Below are 15,724 nucleotides of genomic sequence, written 5' to 3'. Positions count from 1 at the left end.
TTTGCTTATTTTTGCTTATTTTGATGAGTCAAGTAGCTTATTTGGGGCTTGTTTTTCCAGAGCTGGTTGCTTGTTTCTCTTGAGAGATCTGGGCAATACTGAAATTGGTATTTCACCCACCCTTTAGCAAAGGGTACGGTCATTTTAAAAAGAGCATTATTAGCTGTTCTTTTATTTTGTTCTAACTGGTTACCATTTGGAAAGGAGGATTCGGAACTTCTCAACTAAAATTCTAAAATTTTTGCTCAGAATGAAACGAAATGAAAAACATTTTGTTTTTAGTCCCTGGTTCTGACAAAGATTAATGGTAATTCCACACACCCTTATGTGTTTGGGGGAATTAAAGTGAATCACGGTTAACTGGCCCTTTGGTTTCTCTCCTAGAGCCAGCTTACAGTTAGAGCAGGTCAAAACATTCCCACCGTTGCCACACTGTCACTTCCAAACATCAGGGGTTGAAATCTCCCAGAGAAGCCTTGTACCCAGGAGGCAATGCTGCCTATCACTGTCTCACACCTGTGCACTGTTATAACGTATCTCTCTCCACCTCTACAGCCTCCCTTTCTGGGACTCCTTCAATTTTGAACTTATTAAGTCACTGCTCATCAAGTTTGCCTCGCTTCAACACAACAAGCAGTCACCACAGATCCAGACAGGAGACAGTGCATCAGGCAGAGACGAATTACGCAACCGCATCGTTGTGGGGATGTCAAGGCAGACTGTAATTCACAGTCAAGTCTTGTACTTCATTTGACTGTTACAGCAGCCTCAATAACATACACAACATATCTTTTTTGCTTACAGTAAATTTGTGTTTATATTTAATAGATGGGTGTTTTAGGAATGTATGTTAGTAAAATAAATAATTTACCTAAAATGAAAATTCTGTCATCATTTACTCACCTTCAAGCTGTTCCAAACCCAGGTGACTTACTTTTTTTCATGGAACACAAAAGGAGATATACATGAAAATGGAAAGTCATTTACATTTGGCAGATTATTTTATCCAAAGCAACTTACAGTGCACATATTACAGGGAAAATCCCCCTGGAGCAACCTGGAGTTAAGTGCTCAAGGACACAGTGGTGGTGGCAGTGGGGATTGAACCGGCAACCGTCTGCTTACCAGTTCTGTGCTTTAGCCCACAACGCCACCACCACTCCGGAAAGTCACAAAAGAGAACCATGAAAGTTTAATAAAAATGGTCCACATGTCGTGTGTGTCATGTTTCAAGTCTTTTAAGGCCATACCTTAGATTTATTCTAGGAACACAGCAAAATTTAGCTGAAAAAACTTCCCCTCTGTCATAGCTTTCAAATTTCACTGTATGCTTGTGCATTTTCAAACTCAGTGTGTAGTGAATGGTCAAGAGACATGCAAACCAATGATGTTTAAAGTCATCGACACAAGGCATTGTTAGGAGGCAAGTTCGAATATATACAATCACAAATGAGATTTGAGAGCAATGGCAGAGGAAGCCCTGTTCTATCCAAACAGACTATACTTCCTGAGGAGAAAATTACTCTGAAAATTATCTGAAAAAGAAAAATATGTGGGAGCAGACAGGTACCAGCGGAGAGGGTACATCACCTGAGATGTAATGCATTCAAGCTCGATTACATGTCCTAGAGCTTGACGCATGCGTGGTGTAATCGAGCTTGAAATCATGATTAGCAAGGAATTTTTTGAATTACTTGCTAATACTTTATACTTTATAGTATGGTCTGTTCAGAAGACATGGATTTAACCACTGCAGTCTTATGGATTACTTTTATGCTGCCTTTATGTCCTTTTTGGAGCTTGAAAATGTGGTCACCATTCACTTGCATTGTATGGACAAACATACATTACAGTATATCTTCATTAAAATATCTGCATTTATGTTTCATGGAAGACAGAAAGTCATATAAGAATAAGACAACATAAGGGTGAGTAAATGATGAGAGAATTATAATTTTTGCGTGACACTATTCCTTTAAGACTTGATGTGCTTCTATGGTAATTAAATCCTGCTTAACAAAGGCTACAAATTAATTGATTTTTGTCACAAGTCCCATGGGTTTGTTTTGTAAGAGGTCCTTTCTCCTTTACTTGATCATGGACAATAAATAATAATCAGTAAATAGAGGATCCATGCAGTGCATCACTTCCCTCTAGTTCACGTTACTGAAATGCCTGAAAGACTGTACTGGCCTGTGCTGAGATACAGGCAAGGTTTTCTCACTTTAAACGAGTGTTAAGGTCTTGAAGGGAGTGTATAAACCCCATTAACAGCGAGTAACGGAGCACGCTTTCTTCAACACACCATGTCATCCTATCAGTGGCTCTTTGAATTTTTATTAAATTCCTATCGATTTTTGCCCTACGCTGATCTATGTCATAAATGACTCCTGTCCCTATTGCAACATATATTGAAATCGCCCGAGTCAATTAAAAGAGAGGTTAAAGATTATTCAATTATAACTGAGAATAAGATTAAAGAAATGAAGTTTGCTGGTGTGCTGTTGGAGAGCAGTCTCTGAATATTGAACTGAATAGCCAAAAGCTTGTAAGAAAAAGTTACACATGATTTTACTGAATCATGTGAGAAGTGATATTCAAAAAAGTGGCATCAATTTGTGTCATATTACCTTATTTGTCTACTTCAGAGTTTACAGTCATCTTCTACCTAGTTTCAGCCTCAGACAGACAGCCTGAGCCTGCAATCTGTTTACTGAGGGTCTGATGCCATCTGCACAGAACACTTTAAAGTACTTGCTGGATCTGTCAAGCTCTAATCTGATTGTCTGACTTGATGCTACTTCGGGGAGTAATGCTGCATTCCATTCAACTTGGAAAGTTGGATTTTCCAAATTCCTAGTAGGAAAAGAGCAATGGATTTCTCCAAGACGTCACACAAGCATGTAGGCACCCAGGGAGAATAAGTGATAAACATTCACTTTTATTAAGTAACATCGATAAATGAGTAAAAGTTCCTACATTACATTATATTAAAGCTTGTTTATCAAACGTTTGCAGAGACAGGTGTACAAAACACAGTAAATTAAATTCTCTTTTGATAACCGTACACCTGTAGCACAAATGCTAGCGTTGAAGCATTGTTTATCAATTGGGTTGCTAGGAAACGTCTCTGGTGACAGTCAAACAATTGCTAAGCTAACGGGAGTGATGCAGTTTTGTTTCCTTTCACGTCTTCTGAGCATCTGGTAATGGAATGTCTTTATGGTCGGAGATTGGAGATGTCAAATAGGGATATCCCAAATCCGGCTTGAATGGAATGCAGCATAAAGTCCAAAGTATACTTCGGTCAGACACGAACGCTCAGCGAGACGCAAATCTCGTCATCAGCAGAGTGCTCGAGCACTGAACACGAGCAGCCCGATTTTTCGAATGCCCAACGTATACTTCGATTTTGATGCGAACGCACAGCATCTGCATATAGGCGAACGCAAGCCTGTCAAAGTATACTTTGCTTTGGATGGACAGTCAATAAGGAGGCACAGGGTGTGGGATTAACTGATATTGAAATTACTCCTTCTGTGTCAGTAACACCCCCTTGGCTTTTTCAAATGCCCTTAATTGACCTCCATAAAGAAGTTCATAACCAAGAAAGGTGCCTTCCTATAAACATATTAGCGCAAAAATATTTAAATCAGACATACAACTCCATGATACAGATTTTTACAGATGGATCAAAAGAACCAGATTCAGGATGTACAGTGGCAGCAGTATACACCGATCAGCCACAACATTAAAACCACCTGCCTAATATTGTGTAGGTCCCTCTCGTGCCGCCAAAACAGCGCCAACCCGCATCTCAGAATAGTATTCTGAGATGCTATTCTTCTCACCACAATTGTACAGAGCGTTTATCTGAGTTACCGTAGACTTTGTCAGTTCAAACCAGTCTGGCCATTCTCTGTTGAACTCTCTCATCAACAAGGCATTTACGTCCACAGGACTGCCCCTCACTGGATGTTTTTTGTTTTTGGCACCATTCAGAGTAAATTCTAGAGACTGTTGGCCGTGAAAATCCCAGGAGATCAGCAGTTACAGAAATACTCAAACCAGCCCATCTGGCACCAACAATCATCCATGTGATTATCAAATCAGCCAATCGTGTGGCAGCAGTGCATAAAATCATGCAGATAAGGGTCAGAAGCTTCAGTTAATGTTCACATCAACCATCAGAATGGGGAAAAATTTGATCTCAGTGATTTGGACCGTAGCATGATTGTTGGTGCCAGATGGGCTGGTTTGAGTATTTCTGTAACTGCTGATCTCCTGAGATTTTACTCAGAATGGTGCCAAAAACAAAAAACATCCAGTGAGTGGCAGTTCTGCAGATGGAAACGCCTTGTTGATGAGAGAGGCCAACAGAGAATGGCCAGACTGGTTTAAACTGACAAAGTCTACGGCAACTCAGGTAACCGCTCTGTACAATTGTGGTGAGAAGAATAGCATCTCAGAATGGGTTGGTGCTCTTTTGGCGGCACGAGGGGGACCTACACAATATTAGGCAGGTGGTTTTAATGCTTGGCTGATCGGTGTATATCCCACATTTTAAATTAACTATAGCAAACAGGACAACAGACCATATATCAGTATTCTCAACATAATTAGTAGCCATTCTTCAAGCCCTTCAATGGGTAGAAGAAGTACAACCATTGACAACAGTAATATGCACAGATTCATTATCAGCACTTATAAGCATGTCAAGTGGAATATCAACATCATGACAAGACATCTTGTATGAAATCAAGCAGAACCTGTTTAGAGTACAGCAATTAGGCATGGTGGTATTCTTTTTATGGGTGCCGGCTCATGTAGGAGTTTAAGGCAATGAGGAGGTGGACCATCTAGCTAAGCAGGCTCTGAGACAATCACAAGTATATATTAAAGTGTCACTTAGTAAATCAGAAGTGAAAGGACTAATCAGGGTTGCTGTAATGAAGAAATGGCAGTTGGTGGCTGAAATGCACCTCTAATGTTGGTTTGCCAACCGCCATAAAACACTAGTAGAAGAAGAACAAAGTATACTTCATTTGACGGTGCGCACATACTCAGGTTGTTGGTGTATGTGCGCTACGACTGTACAAGACACCAGACTATTTCTCTTCAGGTTTTAGACCTATAAAGGTATCTTTATAGTCCTTCAGACTTGAGTTACACAAATGGAGGTATCTTCAGACTTCCTCACACACGTGCTCTTGACGTGCATATCCATTGTTGACATTTTTACCTTCGTCTCCTGTTGTTTACCGGCGATTATGTCTTCTTCTAGCGCATCTCCGTGACAACAACGGCTCAAACGTGAGTGTTGCCACCTTTTGGACCCACTAATTAGTGCAAATAATTCCAGGCGCATAGGCAGTCTGCGAGTTGAAAGACGCGTGGTTAGAAAAAGTGTTCAGTGCTCGAGCACTCTGCTGAAGACAAGAATTGCGTCACGCATCCTGTTCTCGAATGCTCACATTTGAGCTGTTGCTGTCATGAAGAAACGCAAGATGAACACGTTATCGCCGGTAAATAACAGGAGATGAAGGTAAAACAACAACAGTAGATATGCACATCAAGAGCGCGTGTTTGAGGAGGTCAGGTGATACCTGCATTTGTATAACTCGAGTCTGAAGGAATATAAAGACATCTTTATGGGTCTAAATTTATGAAGATAAATTGTCCAGAGTCTCATAGCAGTCATAGCGCGCATGGAGTTTACTTTGACAGGCTCGCATTCGACTGTACACAGACGCTGAGCGTTTGCGTCAAAATCGAAGTATATTTTGGGCTTTAGGTCACAGATTTTTTTTTCTGCCTGGAAACTGTAGCTTTTACAAGGTACTGAATTACTACAATGAGTGCTTTTGAGGATGAAATAGGATCATTAGATTCAGAGGATCACTGAATTTTCCAAAGGTTGCCAGGTTAGTGGCATCAGATTTTTGAAAGAGTTTTGTTTGAGACACTTTTGTAGCAAGTTTTGAGTATCCATGAGCCAAACTGTCTATTCTTCTTTGTTTCCTTAGTTATTACTTTTGGATGAGCAGAAATTGTGATGACAGTCTGAAATATTTTCCTCTATTTTTCCAGTTTTATGTACAACTGTTCATAGGGATTGCTGCAGCATTACTTAAAATATTTATTTTTCACACCGGTCCATTATTGTGTATAATGCATTTCAGATTAACTCACCCCTAAATGGTACGTAAAAACTGTGGTTGGTCACTGTAGATGTCAGTCATATGGTCTCTTCCTGTCTAAATAAGCGCTTCTTGGCCTGAATAAGCTAAGGACCAGACCTGATGTCGTCCAGTCAAAGGTCTGGCTATGTGAGACTATTTTCTACCAAAAGAAACACATACTTCAGAACAGCACCGCTCATTATTGTAGCGCAATGATAAGCAACATTACTTGTATCTAAAAAGCCCAAGAGTGCAGCAATTGCAGGGACAGTCCCTTAGGGACAGTATGAGGTTAAATGCTTTTTACAAGGTCACCACAATGGCAGAGCAAGATCGTGATCTCAGTAATTACAGTAGTTAGGTAGTTCATGAGATTCACATCTGCCAGAGATTAAATTTGCAACTATTGCATTTACAGCCCAGATTTTAATTCATCAAGTTTCTAAACTATGATCAGTATGGAAGTTATTTATTTGAAAGGGGAAGTTGAGGAAATGCAGTGAATAAGACAAAACATAGAGTCATAGTCTGACACAGCTTGAATGTTAATACCTCAATATAGTGATATTTATGGATCACCAGCAAAGTGCATCTTCAAGCTCCTGAGACGAGAAACCATTGTGTTCTCCGTGAGATAACAATAAGTCCTGGTCACTTAAATGTTCACCTTGCAATTCTGGTGTTGCAACAAAATCTGTTTCATTAGGATACACTACAGCTGGATTGTATGAATTGCTGAACTCTGAGTGTTTAGCCAACAATCAGCTAAATTCGAAGCATAAAGATTGTGCTTACTGGCCATTCGTGACCTAAAACAAAGCTTACTCTGGGTGGTTCTTAAGTTAGGTTTCTTTATCTGTTCAGCAACTGAAAAATAAAATCCTTAATCTTTTTCCTAAAGATTTATAAATAAATATAACAATAAGAAGTCTGCTGGGGTCCAGAAGTCTGATGAATATGTAGGATTTAAAATTCAATTTAAACCTGGACAAAAAGATTTTGAAAAATGTTAAACAAAAAGACGGATGTTATGATTTAAAATGAACAAACAAAACAAATATTTAAGATTCTGCAGTATAGGCTAAATAAAAACAACTACATACAGTATATTGCCAAAAGTATTCGCTCATCTGCCTTTAGACGCATATGAACTTAAGTGACATCTCATTCTTAATCCATAGGGTTTAATATGACGTCGGCCCACCCTTTGCAGCTATAACAGCTTCAACTCTTCTGGGAAGGCTTTCCACAAGGTTTAGTGTGTTTATGGGATTTTTGACCACTCTTCCAGAAGCACATTTGTGAGGTCAGACACTGATGTTGGACGAGAAGGCCTGGCTTGCAGTCTTCGCTCTAATTCATCCCAAAGGTGCTCTATCGGGTTGAGGTCAGGACTCTGTGCAGGCCAGTCAAGTTCTTCCACACCAAACTTGCTCATCCATGTCTTTATGGACCTTGCTTTGTGCACTGGTGCGCAGTCATGTTGGAACAGGAAGGGGCCATCCCCAAACTGTTCCCACAATGTTGGGAGCATGGAATTGTCCAAAATCTCTTGGTATGCTGAAGCATTCAGAGTTCCTTTCACTGGAACTAAGGGGCCAAGCCCAGCTCCTGAAAAACAACCCCACACCATAATCCCCCGTCCACCAAACTTCACAGTTGGCACAATGCAGTCAGACAAGTACCGTTCTCCTGGCAACCGCCAAACCCAGACTCGTCCATCAGATTGCCAGATGGAGAAGCGTGATTCGTCACTCCAGAGAACGCGTCTCCACTGCTCTAGAGTCCAGTGGCGGCGTGCTTTACACCACTGCATCCGACGCTTTGCATTGCACTTGGTGATGTATGGCTTGGATGCAGCTGCTCGGCCATGGAAACCCATTCCATGAAGCTCTCTACGCACTGTTCTTGAGCTAATCTGAAGGCCACAGGAACTTTGGAGGTCTGTAGCGATTGACTCTGCAGAAAGTTGGCGACCTCTGCGCACTATGCGCCTCAGCATCCGCTGACCCCACTCTGTCATTTTACGTGGCCTACCACTTCGTGGCTGAGTTGCTGTCATTCCCAATCGCTTCCACTTTGTTGTAATACCACTGACAGTTGACTGTGGAATATTTAGTACGAGGAAATTTCACGACTGGACTTGTTGCACAGGTGGCATCCTATCACAGTACCACGCTGGAATTCACTGAGCTCCTGAGAGCGGCCCATTCTTTCACAAATGTTTGTAGAAGCAGTCTGCATGCCTAGGTGCTTCATTTTATACACCTGTGGCCATGGAAGTGATTGGAACACCTGAATTCAATTATTTGGATGGGTGAGCGAATACTTTTGGCAATATAGTGTATATTATAGTTATACAATAAGTAGAAACATTTTATTTTAAATAGTTTTAGACATGTCACACTGCTGGACACTGCTTGACATTTCATGTAAACTACCCCATTATAGTTTCATTGTGCAAGCAATAGTCCTCAGTGACCTTTAAATCTCATACATTTTATGTTTAGCAAATTATGGTATCTTTCACAACACAGTAATGCCAGGTTCACACATCCTCCATGAGCGTGGTGTGAGTGAGGCATGAGCGGCGTGTTTTAGTTTCGGAGCCCACATTTACAGATTACACCGTTCACACTGCAAGCGTAAGTCGCGCGTTGACGCGTCCCAGAAGCATCCCAGATACGGCAGTGAGCTGATAGTTTCGGCGTTGAGCCTATTTTTGCCGCGCAGCTCACGCTGAGTTCAGCAGCTCTGGGTGCAGTACAGCCACTGATATATACTGTATATATATAGAACTGGATCACTGACTCAGCGGTAAACTGGCAGCAGGATGTGAAGTCACCGGAAGTGTTCGAGCGGCCATCTTGGTATGCCCAAAATCTCATAGAGCATCAATCACTGACAGACGAAAAAACCCTCGTTTCACCGTCTCCAACCTGTGGATCCGACAGCTGCATTTTGCCCTCTAGTGACAATCATGCTTAATTTTTAATTTGCTCATTATGGATAATATTCGTTATGAGGGAGAAGATATACGCGGATTGTGATGTCAGAGCATTCACCTGCCCCGGTGTTCAGTCTATCAGTGCAGCATAACAGTCACCAAAGGAAGAGGCTAAACTGTCAACAAGTTGTAATGTAAGTAGGAAAAGCTGTAATATCTGCTCGTTTAGGGTGACAATACATCCTTACCCCCGAAAGAGACTTAAAAAAAAGTCAGACTGGGATTTCTAAATCGCCTTAAATGCCCGGGATTTGCTTGTTTTCATATTGAAGTGCTCTCTGTAGTCATACATGGATACATGTCATAAATACGTGTTTGTTTGCCATTTAAACCTAGCGTATCAGTTTATGGCAGAGCAGTGTTATGACATCATGAGCAATCCAGTTCTATATTATATATCAGTGAGTACAACACAAAAGTAATCAGGGGATTATAGAAAAGACATAAAAGCAAATCAAAATTATTCAAACCGAACCTATAGTACACTACAATTTAAATGTCTGCATGCAAGTAAACTCAACTGCCGGACCTTTTGCCATTCTGTGTATATAGGTGTACAGTAAAGACACAATATTAACCAATCACAACCAAGTGTGCTCATGAAGATGAAGTGCACATGACTGCCCACTGTTGTCCTTAAAGCAGCAATAACCTCAGCTTATTACGACCTTATTGAAGAATAATTTTGGCATAGTACCCCATAGATAACTTTATTTTCTGCACAGAGGCACTGCTGTTTCTCGCAGAAGAGACATGGCCAGTGTGAATGTCCAATGCGACCGCCCCGCTCACGCCACACTCACGTGTGAAACAGGCTTAAGGATCAGGGTGAAATATCTAAAGGGTTTTGGTTTGGTGCAAACTGATTTCTATTAAAACTTGAATACTACTAAGCAACCGTTATCAACTGCCAGTTTAAAATTAAACTTCTTTCATCATTTACTCACCCTCATGCCATCTCAGATGTGTATACATTTCTTTCTTCTGGAGATTTATAATGAAAAAGGAGTTACATTTTGGTCTGTTCTCACCCAAAACCGATTAGATCACTTCAGATGACATTGATTAACCCACTGGACTCGTATGGCTTACTTTAATGTTGCCTTTATCTGCTTCAAAGTTCTGGCCACCATTCACTTGCATTTTATGGACCTACAGAGCTGAGATATTCTTCTAAAAATCTTTCTTTGTGTTCTACAGAAACAAGAAAGTCATACACATCTGGGATGGCATGAGGGTGAGTAACTGATGAGAGAATTTCCATTTTTGGGTGAACTAACACTTTAACATTTCTCTTAGGACTGCGATAAATGTTATCGCATTGTGATAAATTGGATAAAAAAAGCAAAAGTTTTATTAGTTATGCAACAGCTATGGTGGCTTTAATTCAACTGTTCGAAAGCTATAGTATATAACTTCCTGGCTGATGTCTTGAGATGTTACTTCAATATATCCACATAATTTTCCCTCCTCATGAAGCCATCTATTTTGTGAAATGCACCAGTACCTCCTGCAGCAAAGCACCCCCACAACATGCCACCCTCATGCTTCACAGTTAGGATGGTGTTCTTCGTCTTGCAGGCCTCACCCTTTTTCCTCCAAACATAATGATGGTCATTATGGCCAAACAGTTCAATTTTTGTTTCATCAGACCAGAGGACATTTCTCCAAAAAGTTAAATCTTTGTCCCCATGTGCACTTGTAGTCTGGATTTTTTTTATGCCGGTTTTGGAGCAGTGGCTTCTTCCTTGCTGAGCAGCCTTTCAGGTTATGTCGATATAGGACTCGTTTTACTGTGGATATAGATACTTGTCTACCTGTTTCCTCCAGCATCTTCATAAGGTCCTTTGCTGTTGTTCTGGGATTGATTTGCACTTTTCGCACCAAATTACGTTCATCTCTAGCAGACCTTCCTGAGCAGTATGATGGCTGCGTGGCCCCATGGTGTTTATACTTGCATACTATTGTTTGTACAGATTAACGTAGTACCTTTAGCCTTTTGGAAATTGCTCCCAAAGATGAACCAGACTTGTGGAGGTCCAGAATTTTTTTCTTGACATCATTTTCTGGAATTTTCCAAGCTGCTTAAAGGCACAGTTAACTTAGTGTATGTGACTTGCCAAATCTATAGTTTGCTAATATGAAATCTGTGGAGTGGTTAAAAATGAGTTTTAATGACTTCAACCTAAGTGTATGTAAACTTCTGACTTCAACTGTATAACCATGTGTGTTCAGGAGGATAATACAAGAGTTTCAAATGTGGGTTGCTTGTCTCAGGATTTTTCAGCAGCGTAAAAGTACTGCAAGCACTTGTTTATCATGTGAAGTTCTACATCATAGTTCTACAGCATGACATTGCTACAGCTACAGCTGTATGCTCTACACACTCCCGTACATAATAAAGAGTTTTGAGTTTTGGGTCCATGCATTGGGTGTCCCTGTCATTTTATGGCATTTCACCGGTCAATCTTTTAAATTTGATTTTAATAGATTTCAAACAAGTATAGCTGGACATGACTACAGATGAGACAAAGAACAAATATAACTGTAACATGTTCAATCAAATGTCCTTTGATTGTAACCTATAAAATATAGTTTTTATGCTCGAATTTAGGCAAAACCTACCAATTGCAATGCTGCATTTTACTTAAACTGTCCTAACATTCTCCAGGATGCAGACTGTGAGAATAACACACAATGAGGTAAAAAGCTTGTACTGGGAGTCTTGTGTGTATCTCAACACGAAGCTGCACAGCTCAAACAACTGATAAAAAGAACACAAGGCGAAAGCCAGACTGCTGAAGAACACATATTTCTCCAACAGCAAGATTAGCAGATCAAGTGAAGAAGTATCCAAGCGCCTCAGAGCTCCAGAGCGTCCCATAAGCACTAAAGCAGCAGCCAGTTCACAAGCCCCTATTATAACCCAGCCTTTATTTTAGCCTGAGCGGTGTCACATGCTAGAGCAGAGCAGAGGGCCCTGAGCTTTTACCATGATTGGCAGATTGCAGAAGGACATAGAAGGTTTACAGCTTGTACTGTGAGATGATATTTGTCAATGTCTGATCTCCTGATGGTTGTACGGTGTCAGCATCATGACTCAGACATGTTTGAGAGCCTGTCTGTAATCATTCAATCATTCTTGAGCTGTTATTTTAACACCAAACAATGGCCTTGTTGTGCTTGGTACCAGAGATAAAACCCTTTCAAGTTTAGAGCAATGATTAGAAATGGATTACAAAAAATATGTGCCACTAGATTTCACCGGACCACTGAAATACTTTTACAGTTAGTTACAAAGCTTCCAAAGTGATTATAATGGATGGACATTAAACAAGACAAATGTATACTGGCTGTAAGATTTACAGTATTTTCTCCCCTTTTAATTTCTTTAAGTACCTTGTGATGTAAGCACTTTTCAACTGGCGGTGCATGCCAAATCCTCCAACAAGTAGACTACCTCTGCAGCCAAGACAGGTGCAAAATATCTACTCAAAATGAACTCTAAAACACATAATTCTTTGTTAAACTGCTTGTTAAACATGTCAGTGAATGTATGTCAACAATTCCGAATCAAACATACCAACAAACAGAAAGGACAAATGCATTTGAATTATATTCAAACAATGATTTATACATCCGCTGTCAAAAACAACATTAAATGTCATTTTAACCACCTAATGTATTCGGGGCCATATCATTAACTCCAGCATTTTACCTTAACATCTCATTTGACAGTCATGAACAGAAGAGGCGGCACTCATGTCTTTGAAAGCATGTCAGCGTATGACATACCTGACTGAGCCAATGCAATGTGGCACACAGTATTTCTGCCTGAGAGAACATATCATTCTGAGAAATATACTCTCTTATGGACCAGGTGCTTTCCCAAAGAGTCCAACCAACACACAAGCTGAGGAGATCTATTGTGACCTGAGGGAAAGATCAGCTAGTACACATCAATCTGCTTTCTCAGAGTAAAGCCAAAATCTCGATAAAAAAGAAAAGAAAAAAGAAAAGAATCACCACTGACACCATTGAGAGTGAAAAAATAAATACAAATAAGGATATTTAAAGTAATTTGTGAGTTGCCTGTAAATTGAGGGCATGGTGGTTAATTAGTTGGTCTTACATAAAATGTTATACAAGCACCTTGTTTTGATTATTAACCCCACACTGTAAAAAATGTCTGTAATTTTAACAGTAAAAGACTGTAAAAATGCTACAGAAATAAATTGTTAATTGATTAATGAATATTAACTGTAAAATATACAGTAAAAAAATGTAATATATTTTAAAAGACAATACAGTAGTTTTTACAAAAAGATGTTGTAAAAATTAAATTTTTTAGATTGAAAAAATATGACTTTCCTGTATAATGAATGGTTAAAAAAATGTACATTATGTTTAACAAGAGAGTACATTTACTTTTTACAGTAAATTATTGTTAAAATTACAGTAAAAAGCAGTAATCGGGCGTTACCACAATTCCCTGCGTGACCCATTACATTTCATTATATTTTATGGGAATAGTTATGTTTCTTCTTATTTTTAATATCAGTTATGTACATTGGGATGTTCTGTTTTCTATTTAATGTAGTTTATTTAATGTTTATTACATTATTTTTATTTCACATTTGTTACCCTGATGGTGTTTAGTGTTTGTGTGAGTGACATTGAGCACTGTCTCTACATGTTTATTGGCCATTGTTCCTGAAAGAGCCACTATTGGTGAACTTCATGTCATCATGTGCTCTTCTGTAGTTACTACGGTGACTAACAAATACCTTATAAAGTAAAAAGCTGATTTGTACTGTTTCAGATGGCTAATTTAAGACAGTTTATGACGTTGTTTTACTGTAAATTTAAATAAAAAAAATGTACGTGGTCATGTAAATTACACCAGTTTTAAGCTGTAAAATGTACAGGTTGTTCTGTAAAGTTGTTTACATTTTTAATTTTTTTTTTTTTTTTTTTTTTTACATAATTATTCTGGCAACCACAGCTGCCATTTTTTTATTTGTATTTTTTTTTTTTTTTTACATAATTATTCTGGCAACCACAGCTGCCAATTTTTTTTTTTTTTTTTTTTTTTTACAGTGCAAATAAGCATTACATATTTGGGAATTGTCTTGTGTGCTCTGAATCTAATAGCTCTACGTAAAATCATTTATAATTTAGGCATATTATTTTGTTAAAGAAATTATTGTTTTTCACCAATCTGAAGAATCCAGAAGACCAGAGCACTTCTGTAACCAAATTGTTTTCGGTCAAGGACGAACAACCCATGAGAAAATGCAGGCAATCAGGAAATAAAGCCGTGTTATTAGCTATCGGCTTGTATAATGTGGAATTTTACTTTTGAATCAAATCTTAAAAGCAAAGTTAGCCTTATGTTTGCTCCAAATTATCACAAAATCGTAAATGCAAGGGAAAAAAGCGCACACGTCAGCAATTGAACTGTGCGTAAAATGGCTCGGATTTAATCTTTAAAATGCATGTTTGTGTAAAATCGACACTTATAAAACTAAAAAGATATATAATTCAAGAGTCTTTGGAGCCAGTGAAGTTGAACATGTATGCAAGTCATGTAGGCTACTGTAGCTTAGGTTTGCGCATCAAAGGAGTCACAGGTGTTAGTTGTGCATGCTTCATTACGCATTAAAAACTAAACTACTAATCAACACATAAATTAAAAGTTAAGTCGAATAGATTGCCGCTCAAATGAAACGTTTTACCTGGGTTCTGAGAGGTTCTCCGTGCTCAATGATGCTTATAAAAGGAATTTCCAAAAAAGAGGACATAAATTCCATTTGTACTATTTCCTCCTGCGTCTGCGGGAAGGCGAGCACAGCCGAGACTCCCTGGACCACAATATCCTGACACACACACCTGAAGAGCGACTCTGGGTCTCCGCTTGTGGCTTCCCGAGCCACCACTTCTAGGCTCAAGTTGTACGGAAGAAAGTTGTTCCCGCTTTCGGCAAGACCGCTGAGGGCGCGGTTGAGAGCCGCCCGCACCCGGACCGGCTGGCGGGAAGGCAGGAGGGCACCCAGGCGCACGGTGTTTCCTATCCGCGCGAGGATGTGGCAGGGCTGCGGATGAGAGTGAGCGGGCTGGACGAACAGGGTATGGAGAAGGAATATTTGCCATCCCAAATAAAAGTATGCCAAGAATCTGTAGAAGATGAAATTCATCCTGCTTCACTCTCAAAGGTGGTGATGAGGCATTGTCAAAAGATAGCATTGCTCGCCTTGTTTTCTGGTCTTTTCTTTAATGTCCTTTATTGTTTTTTGTGCAGGATGGTGTATAAAGAGTGATCTATGGAGTAACAGTGTGAATTTGATACTCTCTGCTCAGGAGAGGAGGGGGTTTGGGAAAGGCGGAGATGTCTTTGCGTTCACACCCAAAGAAGCGCGGGAGAGGCGGTAATAGTATCATTAGGAGAACAGCACGAGAGAGAATGCTTGCAAAGCAGACTGTAAATACGTGGGCCATATTATTAAAACCTCTTTTTTTAACAATTCAGTCCTAT

General features: G+C 39.7%; 1 protein-coding gene across 1 annotated transcript in view; it reads right to left on the bottom strand.

Annotated features, from left to right (window-relative positions):
• The window catches only part of grin3bb (glutamate receptor, ionotropic, N-methyl-D-aspartate 3Bb), a 162,822-nt gene extending 147,346 nt beyond the window's left edge, over positions 1-15,476 (bottom strand). Inside the window, exon 1 of the mRNA XM_051676254.1 lies at positions 14,928-15,476. Within this exon, the coding sequence (XP_051532214.1) occupies positions 14,928-15,386 (459 nt within the window). The 5' untranslated portion in view covers positions 15,387-15,476. The remainder of the gene's footprint in view (positions 1-14,927) is intronic.
• Positions 15,477-15,724: the final 248 nt, after the last annotated feature.

The sequence above is a fragment of the Myxocyprinus asiaticus genome, chromosome 37, assembly GCF_019703515.2.
Source record: "Myxocyprinus asiaticus isolate MX2 ecotype Aquarium Trade chromosome 37, UBuf_Myxa_2, whole genome shotgun sequence".
Lineage (NCBI taxonomy): Eukaryota > Metazoa > Chordata > Actinopteri > Cypriniformes > Catostomidae > Myxocyprinus > Myxocyprinus asiaticus.
The sequence above is the reverse complement of the archived record's forward strand: the minus strand, read 5'-3'. Positions and strand labels throughout refer to the sequence as shown.